Genomic DNA, 15965 nt, shown 5'->3' with positions numbered 1-15965 from the left:
TTAACCAGCAGATAAGTATCCTAAGATGTTTTGTTGCTCTCTCTCTCAGTTCCTTGATGTTCTTTATGTTTGGACTAATGGATTTAAGCATGTCATGTTCTGTTTTCTAACATACAGAAAAAAACTTCTGATCTACTTTTAGACTACTTCGAGATCTGGGTATACAAGTTTTATAAGTGCCTAATAATGTTATTGGTCTAAATTGAATAATAACAATGTAACTTGCACTGATTGCCAGAACAGTAATGAAAATGGTGCATTTCTAATTTACTATTTATATTATTAGTTAATCTTGATAGATTATATCTATTTCTCATATTTAAGGAGTGATTACTATTTAAGTAATTATTATGGTCCACTCGGTTTCATGTAAATACATAGCTTTGTGAGAAAGGTGAGAATTCTTCTCTTATTCTTAATAAAAACTTACAGATAGTAGCACTGAACTGCTCTAGCAGTGCTGTCTAGTACCTGGCAAAAGGAATGTCCCTACAGTTTGAGGAGAAAATAGCATCACATCTGAGGGTTTACTGGCAAAAAAGCCCTGTCAGTTCTTCTTGACTTCCTCCCTGTCTCTCTTCACATAGTGCAAGTGGGGTAGAAAGAAAACGCCTCCTTTTCATGTCAGTTCAGATTTTTTTATTGCTGTGTAACAAGTATTTCATTAATCAAGTTCAAAAATTTTTTCCAGAAAGCTATTTCCTTTTTATAGCCACATTCTGGTGGAAGTAATTACTGTTTTTCTTACTTGACCAGTTGACTTTCTGTCATTTGGTATTAAAATTTGATGAATTTTCCACTGCCATCAGTGGACTCACTGTGTTTAACACTGAGAATTCTTATTTTTATCGTCCTTACTCTGCCCTTTGTGGATACTGCCTGAAGAAAGGAGTTGTATAAGTGGCTCTATATCTAAGGACACAAAGGCTGCTGTGTGTTTGTTTCCTTCTACAGCAGTTTTGTAACTACAGGCTTGTAAGGTGCCCAGGCAGAGGAGTTTTCCTCTTGTGCTGTGTAACCCTGAACAACCTTGTTTTTGAGCACCTTTTCCTTGTATCTCTTGCTTCATGAAGGCCATTATTGTGAACTGTTCTTTCCACCCATGCCAAACTGGGAAGAAGTTCATAGTCACTTTGGCTACTGTGCCTAAGGATGTGGTAGTAGCATATCTAGTAACATTCCTACAAAGCTTTTTAAATGCAATATAGGCATTTGGGGAGCATATTCATCAGAACTTTCATATGGCATTGCAATACAGTGGAACATTAAATATTTGTTCCATTTTGCTGCCTCATTATCTGAGAGGAACCTACAACGGCTGTTTACTTGCTGTAGAGATTCCAGCCCGAGAAAGTGGCTAAGTATCCCCTCCAGCATATCAAGATCCCTTCAGCTTTGCTTACAAAATCAAGCTTTAAATGTGCCTTTCCATTGCTGTAGTTATCAGCCTACATACCAAGTTCCCCCTCCTCCCCCTTTTCTTTTAACTGCTTCATCCTCCAATCAACAAATAAATAACAGAGAGGGAGAGCTTAAATATCTATCACAATGCTATTCATTGTTATAAAGACTAGCTGAAAAACTTGTGCTCGAAAACTTAGTATTGCAATGCTTCATTAAAACTGATTTGTAACCTCCTCTGTTCTGTTTGAATAGACTGGTGTATGGACCACACTCACCAAGATCGAGCAGAATTTTTTAAAACCACTGCGTGTAGGACTCAATATGTCAAAAGCACATTATGAAGCAGAAATAAAAAATAAGAAAGAAAACAGAAAAGGTTAGTTGTTGGTTTTTTTTCCTTAGTTTTGTTCATATCTAGAGACTTTGATAATCCTTTGGAAACAAAGAATTGGTGAGTGCTGTATAGATCATGTTTTATTTAACTGTTGATGCTGTTCCAAACCTCAGATAATAATTCAGCAGTTGCTATATTTGATATTAAAATTTTTCATAATTGGTCAGAAAATCCGAACTTGTTTATCTGTCATCACATTTGTAAATCTTATGGAAACCTAACAGAACTGTCACATGAAGACCTTCAGAGCTTGTTCTGCATTTATAGTTTTGATTTTAATGTTCCACAGGAGCAACTAAGTCTCTCTGAATACATGGCCCTTAGGTTTCATACCAGGTGTGGGGAGGTTAACAAGAGAAGAAATAAGTGACACAGTGCTCTCTAAAGCCTGAGGCATTACAATCTGGATTTTTTTTTAATTTTTTTTTTAAATCTGACACACAGAATCAGGTTCTGCTGTGGGTTAAGCAGACACGTTGCATGGGGCACAAGAGCTGAAGCTGCTTTAGGCAATCTCTCTGTATGTCAGATCCTCTGTTCCTTGTGGTCTCCAGTATAAAGACAGCCTAAGGAATTTGCATCTGCTACTAAAAATGTCAGTACAGCTTTTTGCCCCTAGTCTTACCCTATTCTGTAGTAAACCATATAAGTATGAGGCAAAGAAGGGTTTTTTTGTCTGAAGGCAACCTATGTATATCTTTCTAAAGGGAGTCCTTCCAAATTAATCAGGAAGTTTTTTCTTTAAGTCCCTCTTACATTTCTCTAGCCTTTGACAAAGTATAAAGAGATTTGAGTTCAGGAGAGGACATCTAACTTGTGACCTTAAATGGTTTACCTTTCTTCCCCAGTGTATAATCTTTGTAAGAATTATATTTTATTTTGAATATATGGTCTGAATGTAAGAGGTTTTCCCCTTAGTTTTCAGACCTGTCCTTATAGTTTAGCCTGCTGCAAGTAATCTCTCTGAAACAGAGAAGCCTGCAGCCTTTTCTTAATAAAATAAGTATTTCATGTCTGGATTCATTAAATCAAACTTAAGAACCTCCTACTGCCTCCCTGGATGTGGAAATTTTAAAAATATGTCAAAACCTGACCATATAAAATTTATTTTTCCTTTCCAAGAGAATTTGAGCTGTATAAATTGTTTTGAGTTGCAGATCTTGCCTGTCTAGTTATGTAGGTGTTCATGTTATAGAAAGTGTAGAGAGAGCATCCAGCTCAAACTGCCTTCCTCTGAAGGTTCAGCACCTTCCATTCTGTTTGGTCAGTCCCTAGGTTTGTGTTCTTAACTATTACTGTCTCAAAATTCTAATATATTGAATATTCTTTTCATTCTAAGAGTCATGTTGGTTATTTTCTTCTACAGAGTCCCACAGTTCTAACACAGTTTGTTCTGTAACTGTTAGTGGGGAAAAGATGCCTGCCATGACTACTGGAATGCAGCTTCAGGTTAGTTTGTGTTTCCTTCAGAGCTATTCAGAAGTATTGCCATCTTCTTTCCAATGTGAAGACAAAAGTAGATGTACGGCGAGTTAAAAAAAATCTAATAAAAGTAACACTGATCTTTTTTGTCATTTCAGGTTTTACACTCGGCGCTCTTCACATTTGATTTAATAGAAAGTGTTCTAGCTCGAGTAGAAGAACTCATTGAAGTGAAAATAAAAGCTGTAATGGATGAAAATAGTTAGGTCAGCTGAAGTATATGAATGAACATACTCCATACAAGTTCATTTAGACTGGGAGACTTTAGTTGCAAAGGAGGCTACCAGCCTTTAAAGAGGAGCAATTTAGAGTGGCCTCCAGAAGAATTGCAAATGCTGCTCTTCATAAGTCTTGTTGCATGTGATTCACAAATATGGTCTGTTTACTCCTCTTCAGAATTTGCTGCTTTCTCTTAAGTTTAGAAACTAAACAAGGTGGGGGTATGCTCTTCTGTTGGGGCGAGGAGGTATGGTTGGGCATTTATTTTTCTTTACATTTTCAGAATTTGTTAGCTAGAGTTACTGACTGGTATTGTGAATTACAAACATTTTTATAAAGTGACCGAAGAACCATTAATTAAAAAGCACTGTTAAAGCATAAGGTATTTTTATTAGCATGTTTTTATGTTGACAAACTAGCTTGTATATTTGCAAGCAGACTGTAAGGTATTGCTAAGTAACAGTATAGAATATACAATCTATAGATAGTAAAATACTCTGGCAAAGGAAGCCAGGTTTAAAGGAAAACACATCAACTTTGAGCCAAGAAAGATCTTGAGCCAAGATCTGTAACATAACAGATAATGCTTGTGTTTAAAAAACAGTGTAAGATTTCATACAGATACCTGTGTATGCTGGGAAAACCTGTATTTTGGAATTGTTCTGATCACACTTATCTTTAATGATAAAGTTTTCCTTAAGACATAGTAAATATTTTGGGAAATTATTTATAAACAGATGAGTCTGTAAGTTCAGAATCAAGTTAAATAAAGATGACTTTTCTATAGTGCATCTAAATCAGTTTTCCCCATGCTTGGAATGCACATTTGGTATCAAGTATGCTATTTTTCACTGTATAGTTATTTAATATGAATTTTCATTCCAAATGCATATATTGTATATAGTCTTTTGAAATCTTACTATATTTTTAAGAACATTCTATATTTTGTTTAAAATGTAGCCACTCTATTTATGAATAAAAACCCCAAACACTAAATTAATTACAGTGCAATTGGTATTCCTGGAGCATCTTCCAAACTGGACTTTTTTCTATTATTTGGGCTTTTGTCATTTCCAGTTTGTAACGAGTATCATCTGCTTGTGGCTTGGAAGTCATCTTAGAGAAAAGAAAAGTATTATGAGTAGGACACAGTAACTCCTAGGTAATAGAATATTCAACATCTTATATTTCCAACAGTGCAAATGCAAAGTTATTCAGCAGTGAAATTTGAATCACGTTCTGAAGTAGGTATTCAGGAGTGATGTACACAGAGGTGACAGTATTTCAACAGGAGGTGGGAATGGCTTGGGATTAGTTGGATGGTATTGCTCCCTTGGCCATGTCTGTTCATGTGGGGCAAAAAGAAGTTGATTTTTAGGTCCTGTAGCAGTTAGGGATTCTCTGGCAAATGATGAGCTCATTAAACTGGCTTTGCATCAGTAAGAAAGAATGTAATGGCAACCAGCAGACTGGTGATAGGTGCTGTCACTGCTTCTTACAGAGCTCTCCTGTTGCAGTTTGGTGCAAATGTTCCAAAGAAGCAGAAAAGCAAATTCAAGTTTATAGGTTCAGCAGTAATCTTAAAAGCTTTTAGGTAAATGCTGTATTAAGAGACTGGGCATCACTGCATTCCATAAAAAGTACAATATTCAGCATTGTAATATGTATTTAACTTTTGCCATACATTAAGTGAGATGAAGCTTACCCACTTTTAAAATGATGCATACTCTGAATAGGTTAATGCTTATTATTTTGAGATGCCCATTTCAGGAAAGCATAGAAGGTAAATTAGTTTTTGATTCCTTCCTAACAAGTCATTCAACCTGCTCTTTCTAGTTTTGGTACATGGGATACTGCTAGTACTGATACAGTTCATATCTAAAGTTAGAGATTTCATGGAAAAATGGTCTTTAAAGAGTTTCAGTAAATAGATTTAATTAATAATATGTTGCTGATACTGGATATGTTGCAGATCCAGAGACACATGACAGTAAGCTGTAGCAGTAATATACTAGTGTGTGCATCACTAAAAATTCACAAGTAACTACTTGTAACTAATTTTTAAGGTAGCATTTTTACTTTAAGTTGAAGTCATTACATATTTAAATCTTATGCTGGTTGTGCACTAGTAAATGAAGACATTCTAACTTAACAGTGGTAAGAGCCAAATGAGGTCTTAAATATGTGTCTTTGCAGATGCTATTAAGAGCTTTTAAGTTTCCTTTAACAATAGTTTAAAGACTCAGCTAAAATATAAGATCCTAAACGTTCAGTTCTACCTCAGTGTATTAATGGATTGTGGTCAGTATAACCCAAAGTTCCATTAAGGAAAACCAAATGTTTTATAGTTCTTGGCTTTTCCTGATTATTATACTAATATTTTTAAGTATATGCAATGGGACTTACCTTAGCCATAGTTAGCATTAATTTAACAGTTTCAGCAGGATTATGAACTGGTATTACACGTAAATTACTGCCCAGGAATCTGCACATCAAAATAAATTAAAGTTAAGGTTACTTTTAGAATGTGTATTTAATTAATTATGCTATAAAACTCAAAGTGCATTCCCACATGTTGTAAACAACTTTTTACTGTGCAATTTTACTTACATAGAGACTGTTTTTATTCTTAAAAGCAAGTGGAGAATTCATGCTGTTTGTATAGCCATCTGTCCCATTTCTGTACCACTTATTTAGGTGGGATTTGGAAAGGCTCATTTCTTTATCTAGGGCTCTTGGACAATCAGTCAGCACTTCTTAAGCGTGTTTACACTCAGAGAGAACTAAACCCTCCTCTGTGATATTGCTGAAGACTATTCTCAGTGGCAGTAAAAAATATGTGGGTTATTTTTATGGCTTTGGAAAAACACAGGAAAGTATCTAAAACACTGTGCTAAAAATACTTCAGGATTTGAGCTAAATCTTTGTAGTTTACTATAAATAAAACAACCTGTATTCCAGATGAGGTTAAGATAATGGGATAATTCACTTTCACGCAAGGGCTTTTTCACTCAAATACTTTGACCTAAAATTCATTCTCTTTCTATAAATAGTGTTATTCATATGCATTCGTTCTTGAGAATGGAATCTGAAGATTTTAAATAGTAGCATCAGTTGTCATTCAGTGCAGCCATGGAGAGATCAAAGCTTAGGCAAGCACAGAGCCTCTCCTTCAGACTGGTACCTGAAGTGTATTGTAACACTGACAAAACGTCAGCGTTGCTGCTGTTTTCTGTTGTAGAGCTAAAACAGGAGAGGGACTTAACAACAAAGAATGAGGAATTTTAAATAAGCAAAAATGGAATCCAAATGAAGTGCCCAGCTGCTCAGTTGCACACTCCCCTGTGACCTCCCCTTGTGCCTACCACCTGCTCTTCCCTGCAATCTGTCTGATGACTTGGACTCAGTCACGATAAGACCTCATGCTGGTTAGGTATCTCATCTGAACTTGTCTGCCCTTCTAATTAGCAAAACTGTTACAGACACTGTCCCCTAAGCATAGGCACCCAGGTCTTGGTTGAGTTTTGCTAAAATCTGATGCAGGAACTGTGATTTGATTTACATTCAGGGATTAGAGAAATAAATTGATGCAATTTTATTAATACTAGAATGGGCTAAACAAAGCACGAGTGAACAAAGTGCAACAAAGAAACAGCTACATGTATTTACCTAGATCCATGAAAATCTGTTTTTATAAACAGTTCTGCTTCCAATTACAGCAGGTCTAAATTTAGTTTTATTAATTTGTTTAACAGACAGAATACTGGCCATTTGAACACATCTGGTCTTTCCTCCAGGGTGTTAAAAACCTAACATACACACCTACTGGGGTTACTAGTGGAATGCTCATTTAAGCTACTGCTTTTCTCCTGCTTCCCCCACGCTATACACAACCTTACAGAAGGTGTTCATGTTGTTGATGAAGAATCCTATAATTTTCTTGTTAATAATAAAAACCAATCCTTCCCCAGTTGCAGCAAAACCATAGATAAGCAGAAAGAAACAGTAATAGAAGACAACCTGAGTACTAAGGTGTTCTGTTTTTTAACAAATCCAACAGGTGACTTGTAGTTTGAAAGAACGTGGCACAAGTTGCAACCCCACCGATGCAGAAGCTCAGTCAGTGCTTTACATAGAACAGAAGAATTCCAAGATACCAGGTAGTAAAAAAGCAAAAGCATTTAAAATATAATTGTGCCTTGTCAACATTAATTTGATATTGCTTGCAATGATAAAACTATTTTTATTTTAATAAGATTACTGACTTGCCAAATGGAATACAGTTCCAAAACATTGCGTTTTAGTGATCAACAGATGCACAAATTCTGTTGTATGTAACCAAAATCTAGACTGAGAAATTAGCCTTGCCATCAGCTGAATAACAGGTTCTTGCTGAATGGTAGCAGAACTTTTAAGACCTCTCATGAAAATGTATGGCATTTTCACAAACGGGTAATAGATTTCTTACATTTCATCCCATACACTCTGCTATTCATCAACATTTGGCAGTATGCCCGGGATTTAATGAAACTGGTGTTTGTTTCAAGGAGGTAAAGATCAAAGACTTCATTACAATAGTCACTTCTTGAGGCCAAGAGTGACAGTCAGCTGCAGTTAGGGCTACTGTACCTACCAGAAAATAGTCCTGACTACAAGCAGTCCGATCACTGTTGTCAGCAGGTATGTACAGAAATATGCAAGTTTTCAGGCTTCATTAGAAATCACAGACAAAAGTTTTAAACAAACCAGTTTTAATGTCCAGTTTTATACTTTTGGTATAAAATAACACTATTTCAATTGTTCTAGCTCTGTATAATAGACACTGTTCCAAGTAAAGAGATTTTAAAAGCTGGTAAATAATCTGCACTTGCCAATAAAGCCTCTTCTAATTAAGTAAACTTGCCTGTTCTGTTTTGAAAATGACCATGTAAAGATGGTGACAGAGCTAAGAAAATTACTTCATTTTTCAGTTCAAGAGAAAACTTTTATTATATTACATAGTCCTAAAGTGATTGAAGGGAATATTACTTGTTATGTTTTGAGGTACATCCTCTTTTGTTACCTATAATATGTCAGATTGTCTCACTTTATATTCTCTTTATTAATGCCTCAAATAATTTTCCAGTATATTAGCAAAATAAAATACATATTCCTGGAAATAATTCACAGAATAGGTAAGGTTGAAAGAGATCACAATGGTTCATCTGGTCCATCCTTCCTGCTCAAGCAGGGTCGTCGTAGAACACATTGCACAGGATTTCGTCCAGATGGTTCTGGAATATCTCCAGTGAGAGAAACTCCACCACCTCTCTGGGCAACCTGGTCCAGTGCATGGTCACTTGTGCAGTAAAGAATCACAGGATATGCTGACTTGGAAGGGACCCACAGGGATCATTGAGTCCAACTCTTAAACCCTCACAGGACCATCCCCAAGAGTCACACCATGTGCCTGAGAGCTTCTTGAACTGTCAGGCTTGGTGCTGTGACCACTTCCCTGGGGAGCCTGTTCCAGTGCCCAACCACCCTCTGGGTGAAGAACCTTTTTCTAATTTCCAACCTAAACCTCCCCTTGCACAACTTCAAGCCATTCCCTCAAGTCCTGTCACTGATCACAACAGAGAAGAGATCAGTGCCTGTCCCTCCTCTTCCCCTCACGAGGAAGTTGTAGACTGTGATAAGGTCTACCCTTAGTCTCCTCCACGCTGAACACACCAAGTGCCCTCAGCTGCTCCTCATACAGCTTCCCCTCAAGCCCTTCACCACTTTTGTTGCCCTCCTTTGGATGCTTTCTAATTTTGCCAATTGCCTCTTGTCCTACTAATTCCTAAAATAATATTCCCAAATCTAAGAGTGCTGCTTCATTTCTTCCTAGCAATAAAAAGTCCGGTTTGATGGTGAAATCTTACCTTTTCTGAATCCTGAACATGACATTCCATTCTTCTGATCCATGAAGAGCAGCTGACAAAACCAGAAAACTGTTCCGATGAATGCCTATGAACTTCTGAATTCTTTCAGAAAACTGTTCTTCCCCTGTCCTAAGCAAATCTTGAGTGTCTGACAGTATAAATGCAACACCTATTGAGGAAAATCATGTAAATGTACCTGTCATGGCAATAATGGGATTAAGTTCTTACCACAAACCAGGAAGTAGAATTCTTAATTTAACCGTTAGTTTAAAAGGCAATGGAACAAAACACATGAATGAATTTACACATCTTTGACAGTGAAATGCAGTCATGAGATTTGGCCACTGATGACTAGTAATTTTAAGATAAAACTAAAAATAACTCAGAGGTTAGTTTTCTACCATAACATTAAAAAAAACCCCCAATTATTCAATCCACTCAAAGTAGACACATCTGAATGCCTTTGAAAGCACATGCTTCAGGAACAAGCAACTGCTATAAAGGAATTAATTTAGGGCAAATGCAAAGGCTGACTGAAGAGCTCAGCAAGTCCTGTTTTTAAATTAAAGAAACAGTTTTAAAATCTTAAAAGTTAGCTAAACTGTCTACCATGAAAAATGAAACTATAGCCCTTTCAACTAAGTTATTCTGAAAGGGAAAGTTAAGAATACTGAAGTCTAGTAGGCTTAACAACTGAGCATATAAAAGACTAGGCCAATGCATGCTAGTCCTTATAGTTCAGAAAAACTTCAGATAAAGGATCTCATCTACGTGTCTAAACCATCTTCTGCTCTAAAAAGGAAAATAGATATTTCATGTTTATATTTTCAGTGATTTCCTAATCAAAGCCACTCAAACAAGCCTTTCCCCACCTCCTCTGCTACCACCAGGTCTGCAAATTCAACTTGGAAGTTGAGAGCCGAAGGCCTTGGTTCACTCTTACGTTTATAGCTGTGCATACTCAAGATCTCGATGGCAGCTTACACGTTAGTGGCATTCAGCATGTTTGCTCAGTTATAACAAGAATTTACTGAACAGTTCAGTTCACCATCTCACGTAGCTGTTCTACAAGACATCCAAAAAAAGTAAGAAACTGAAAATGTTTTGTTCCCGAAGTTCTCTGTTTCATCTGATTTACATTCAGTCATAGCACAGCTCCTTTCACTACTGCACAACATTCCAACAAGGCAGATTTTATTCAGTTTAGCAGAGCCCACAACAGCACCTCATCTTGTACCTCATTGGAGTTTATGATTTAAAAGCATAAACTTTAAAGCACTGTACCAGAAAGAGGAAAAATCACAGATCCAGTTTCCACTGATTCTGAATATCGAACTCGGTGGTGTTGCCTCTGTAGAATTGTAGAAATTTCATGATCCTAAATAAATTTTAAAAGCTTATTTTAAAAATATGTTTTCAGCCCACAAGTTAAAAATATCCTTAAAGCATTGTCTGAACCATTATAGATAAACCTTTAGCATTGTTGTTTAAAAATGAATTTTATGGTGAATGGAATAAAAACTAAGTACTAAAATGTTGAACATTTTCAATTAATGAATCTTTGAAGTATTTGATTAGAAGTGACACCTCTGTATGCTCACATTGTTTGTCACAGGAAAACTCCTGCATAATGCATAAAGAAATTCAAACATTTTACAGTCTATTTTTGTAAGAAATGCTAAAGGAGGATTTGCAGAAATGAGGAACATACAGTAGTGTGTTTCTATGACTCCAGTTTATTAGACTGCATTGTTTTCACAGATGTCACCATCTCAGTTGGAAAATAGTTCAGAAATTCTGTATGGGACATGATTTTCTTTAAAGCTTTTTGACAGAATGCAATCCACTCAGGAAAACTAATAATCATAATAATCTACAGAATGGAAAGGGTTTGGATGTATTTTTCAGCTTGCAAAAAGCAATTCTGCAACATGTTCTACGAAAGCTGCTCGAACACACATATTTTAAAGGTTAAATCACTGAATCCTTTTTAGCTAATAACATGTTCTTTAACCTGCCCATTTAAAATATAGCCAACCTGCCTATATAGGAAAGTGTCATGATTTAGTGGAAGAGTACAAAATAAAATCTGTATAGCAAGTGAACCCTGAAGGAGACAGTAACCAGAAATGTCATGCTTTCAACTGGTCTGGAAAGGGAACACTCAGTGGCAACTGCTTATAACTACAATTTTGGAAAAAATGCACAAATGTAAATAACAGCTTTAAGAAAATGGTAGCTGTCCTGGGAAAAGAAAAAGCTTATAACCAAAACTGATACAGAAAAGCCATCTTAGATTTGTGTTCAGCCTTGTGTAGGAAACAGCAGTAGTTTTGAATAGAGCTGAAGGTTTTATTAATAGCAATGCGTTATGCTGGTATAGCTGATGAAATCACTGCCACCCAATACCTCTTACCATATTATGGATTAAGTTGCTCTTGAAGCAGTTCCAAAACAGTCACAGTTTACAGGCTGTAAATTCCAAGACACACAGGCAAATAAGAATAGGCTTTAAACTGAGGTGATTCAGGAACTATTTCAACATGGTTCACCCATTTACCCAGCAGAGATGGGGTGATAACCTTGTCAGCCAAGCTAGCATGAGATATTCTTGCCTGTGAATCAAAGCCCTCTTGCCTCTAAATTCTCGTCAGCTGGCATGAAATTGGCCTCAGCTGCAGAAACTAATTACCAGCTCATTGACATACCCTTTCACTTTACTTGGGAACACAGCCAAGGCTTCTGATGTTAACGGATATAAATATATATCAATATCTGTAGGACTCACTGTTTTAAACTGAATTACGCGCTTACTGAGCGATCCTCTGCCCCAATGTTGATACTGTGTAGTAGAAAATAAAGTGTTTAGGGAGAAATTCAGAAAATTGAGAAACATTTCTGATGAAATTATTTACAGTGCTAACTGAAAGCGGCATCAGGGCAGTGCAAAAATGATGAGCCAGGAGAACAATCCTAAAGCAGTGTCACTCAGAATAGCAGGTAGCAAGAATACTAAATAGATACGGAAGTAGCTAGGAGAAAATACAGACACACGGAAAAAGAACCAGAACTCTAGTAGAAGCAGCTTCAGACTAATAATATCCCTGTGTTATCCTCAAAAAAACTGTGTTTGTTGACATTGAATAAAATATTTCCACGTATAGGACATGATTTTTTCATCATTTCGTAGTGAGTCAGATGCTGGTCTTGACAAGTGGTACCGTACCTGCAGAGCTGTGCTCATAATGACTGTTGTTATCCATCTCGTCTGCTCCTGCCCACAACTTTCTGTCATTTTCTTCACTGGCTCTGCAGTGAGATCCCAGGTGACACCGTCTGAAAAGCTTGGGAAAAGAGAGACGACAACTATTTCCTGCCAATTAACGAGATGTTTAAAGCACAAGTACACATTAAAGAGCTGATTAAAAACCAGGGCACTGCTCAATTCCCCAGAACGTAACAGGTGCCTACTGCCAGTGAACTAATTTAAGATGGTAATTAAATACCTAAATGGCTTTAAAGAATCTGCATATGAGCAGGCTTCCTCTATAAGGCATAACACTGTTCTGAAAATATTCCTGTCTGTGCAGCTTGGCAGGCGTTTCTGTCTCCGCAAGGCTCATGTGGAGCAGTCGTGGGCACGGGAGCTCCCGGCAGGAGCGGGAAGCAGCCCGGGCGCTGGGCCTGGGTACCTTTGTGCCAGCTGGTTCCCAATGTAAGCTTCAACCGGGCCTCTCCCCGATCTAAAACCCTATTTCGGCGCTAAACCGGAGCCGGCGGTGGCGCGGCCGGGAGGGCGGGACAGCGAGAGCCCGGTGGCGGGAATGGGACGGTGTCCCGCGCTCCCGCCTCAGCCCTCAGGAGGAGCCGCGGCCGCTCCCCGGGGGCCCGCGCGGTCCCGGAGCCAGCGCTGCCTCCCGCGCCCGGCATGGCGGGCACGGCTCCGGCCACCGTAACTTACACACAGGCACGGAACAGCGCCGGGGTGAGGTGAGGAGGCGCCGCAGCTGCCTTTCCTCCGCCGCTGCTCCATGGCGTGCACCGGGACTGGCTCCTAATGACCATCCTGGAAGTGCCCCCATAAAGAACGTCCAGAAACTTGGTGTTGGCCTGAGCGCCTGCTGCCGTACAAGGATAGGTTGTGTGACATTTTCAGCACCACTTCCAGTGAAAAAAGAAATACCGAGGGTGTTGGAGCTTCTTTTTTCATCATGTGAGAGAAAACAATACTTCACGCAGTAAAGAAGAGCCGGAGTGCAGCCATAAAAAGCACTGAAAAAGCATTGATTTCCAGCTCTGCTCTTCACCCAGGCATGAGTTTAGCTTCAAATACTATACTGAAACTGGCATTTTACTGAAAATCTGAGATTTTAGTAAAAGCTTTTCCTTTTAAACCACTTTAGAGTGTTTTAAAATAGAAGTGACCTCATATATTACAAATTATACATATAAATAGCAAATTGTCTGCCTTGTATAAAAATAATTAGACATCTTAGTGATTTAAAAATCACTCTTCTCCTTTTTGTTCTAGACAAGAAGTGGATTCACATCTGACTTCCCTCTCCTGTTGGTGCAATGCATCGAAGTTATGGTTACCCTGCTCTGGAAGGATATGGGGATGTCACGCTACTTTTCCTAGTAAGTCAAATATTCCTAATACTGAATTTTAAAATTTCTGTGGAGCATAAATGTGACAGTCAGCAAATTAAAGGAAAACAACAGATGTATTTGGTATCCCGACTGCTGTGTTCTGGAGAGCTGTGACAGGACCAACCAGCTGTGAAACTGTGTCCTGTAACACAGTGGAACCATGTGCTCTGACTGCACCAAAATCAGAGTTAAGAACATCAGGAATTATTTTAAAGTACAATTATAAGGCAGTTTTATGATGAGGGTTGATGATCCTGCTGACATCTGTCAACGTGAATTTTGAATTCATGCATACTATGAACGAACTTGTGTTTCAGTACTACAAAAATCCCATGGGTAAAGAGTAGTAACTTTTGTTGTAGTGGTTATACTTGATTTATGACACTATAGTATATTTGAATTCATGTTTTAGATTATGTCTAATATGTACATGCATTAATTGAATTACAACAATTCAAATGGAGAAAAAAATAGTAGGGAATAGAATGGAATGAAAAATTATTTCCAGTGTAAATATCTTTAACGGGTGAGTAGATTTCTGTTTCTTCAGTGTAATGCTGTTAGAAATGTACAGTACATACAAGGGTACATTATTACATTAAAAAAACTGTAAATACAAAGAAATATAAACACTGGATTTAGGCTCCCGGGATACCTGCGAATGCCTTTTTCCCCTACAGCCACTTATTGTGCATGGAGTTAGATGCTCTCAACCTCAAAATTCCACTTGAGAGGCATCAAAGTACAATGATGGATAAGCGTGGGACAATAAGGAAAACCCCAACCTTAACACAAAATGCTTCCCGTCAATATTTTGACTCCAGTTGTTACATATCTACTTGTGTAAATTGTGTATCTTAATTACAGTTGGCAAAAATTTATACCAGAAACTTATCTTTCTCCTTGTCACATTTGACAATAGTTCACATTTGAAATAAAAATGAGACTCTGAGACAGAAAATTCTGAGCGCAATGAACCCCATGGTGTCCTGTGTAAGAGCCACCCTGGCATAAGGCTTGTCTGGTTTAAGTCTTATGCAGTGGGGCATGCTGAACCCCTGGACTAGGAACTACTCAAGGGACAATTCTGGTAGAGGTTTGTTCTGCAATACCATTCAAGTCTGAATCTCACTACATGAATTGCCTTTCTCTTTTTTTGAGCCTAATGTCAGAAGGCTAAAAAAAAAGAGAGTTTGGACTCAAAGAAAATAATTTTTTCTGGATTGTGTATTCTTCAGAGCATTCTCCACAGAAGTTTTCCTTCCTAAAAGTGACTTTTGAGGGATCCTGTGCTATCTGATGAGCTAAATTTATTTTAATACTTATGGTTATCTCTGCTGTGACAGTTTCTGACATTTTGGTAGTCTTAGCTTTAAACCTCAGAACCATTCCTTTCCCACATACCTACATGGTGCATTTCACATACGGGTGATGGTGCAGGAGAGAGAAAGAATAGGGCTGAGTCTGGCAGCACATCAAATAATTCCTGGAAGCAGAGCAGAGAACCCCATTTAGGCAGGAATAGAAAGATCTTGGGATTACAACTCCCCTATGATGAAGATAATGGTGTAAGCATTTGGATGAATAACTAATTTATGACAAGGTAAAATCTATCATCTAATTAGTGTTCCTCTGCACTGTCCAGAGCCATATCCTGTGTGCTCTATATCAGCACCACTTTTTGATTTTGTAGGGCAGATACACAGGTCTCTTCCTCTCTATGCATTTTATATGAGAATTGATTGTTCTTCACACACATCACCCATCTTGTTCTCTGATTACACAATTGAAGAAAAATTAATTTTTTTCTTTTTGAGGAGAAAAAGGAAGAGTGAAGTTTCACTAAACACACAGAAAAGTAACGCTTTTTTTTTTGCAATTGACAGAGCACAAATAAAAATTGATGTCAG

General features: G+C 37.7%; 2 protein-coding genes across 12 annotated transcripts in view; one reads left to right on the top strand and one right to left on the bottom strand.

The window, feature by feature from the left end:
* Positions 1 to 15965, top strand: part of GLMN (glomulin, FKBP associated protein) — a 36088-nt gene that overhangs the window by 15144 nt on the left and 4979 nt on the right. For 4 of the 8 annotated variants that reach the window (XM_051802686.1, XM_051802738.1, XM_051802710.1 and 1 more), the window contains 3 exons: positions 1657 to 1780; positions 3165 to 3247; positions 3379 to 3880. In XM_051802686.1, the coding sequence (XP_051658646.1) occupies positions 1657 to 1780; positions 3165 to 3247; positions 3379 to 3486 (315 nt within the window). In that variant the 3' untranslated portion in view covers positions 3487 to 3880. Of the gene's footprint in view, positions 1 to 1656; positions 1781 to 3164; positions 3248 to 3378; positions 3881 to 7559; positions 9368 to 13936; positions 14044 to 14735; positions 15901 to 15965 lie in introns of those variants that run through there. The other 4 variants (XR_007907029.1, XR_007907031.1, XR_007907030.1 and 1 more) reach the window with 3 other exon arrangements.
* Positions 3870 to 13591, bottom strand: CUNH1orf146 (chromosome unknown C1orf146 homolog). 4 transcript variants are annotated; one of them, XM_051802953.1, is made up of 6 exons: positions 13367 to 13559; positions 12632 to 12749; positions 10690 to 10783; positions 9406 to 9574; positions 5906 to 5984; positions 3870 to 4615 (listed from the first exon to the last, which is right to left on the bottom strand). In XM_051802953.1, exons 1-6 carry the CDS (start codon positions 13468 to 13470, stop codon positions 4496 to 4498), a joined length of 684 nt encoding a protein of 227 aa, XP_051658913.1. In that variant the 5' UTR covers positions 13471 to 13559; the 3' UTR covers positions 3870 to 4495. The 4 variants fall into 4 exon arrangements, with proteins under 4 accessions (XP_051658913.1, XP_051658940.1, XP_051658932.1 ...); XM_051802980.1 differs by lacking the exon at positions 13367 to 13559 and adding an exon at positions 12912 to 13341; XM_051802972.1 differs by lacking the exon at positions 13367 to 13559 and adding an exon at positions 13098 to 13341.

The sequence above is a fragment of the Manacus candei genome, unplaced genomic scaffold (genome assembly GCF_025592945.1).
Source record: "Manacus candei isolate 608988 ecotype Guabito, Panama unplaced genomic scaffold, ASM2559294v1 h1tg000005l, whole genome shotgun sequence".
NCBI lineage: Eukaryota > Metazoa > Chordata > Aves > Passeriformes > Pipridae > Manacus > Manacus candei.
Note: the sequence above shows the minus strand (reverse complement) of the source record. Positions and strands in the feature narration are given on the sequence as shown.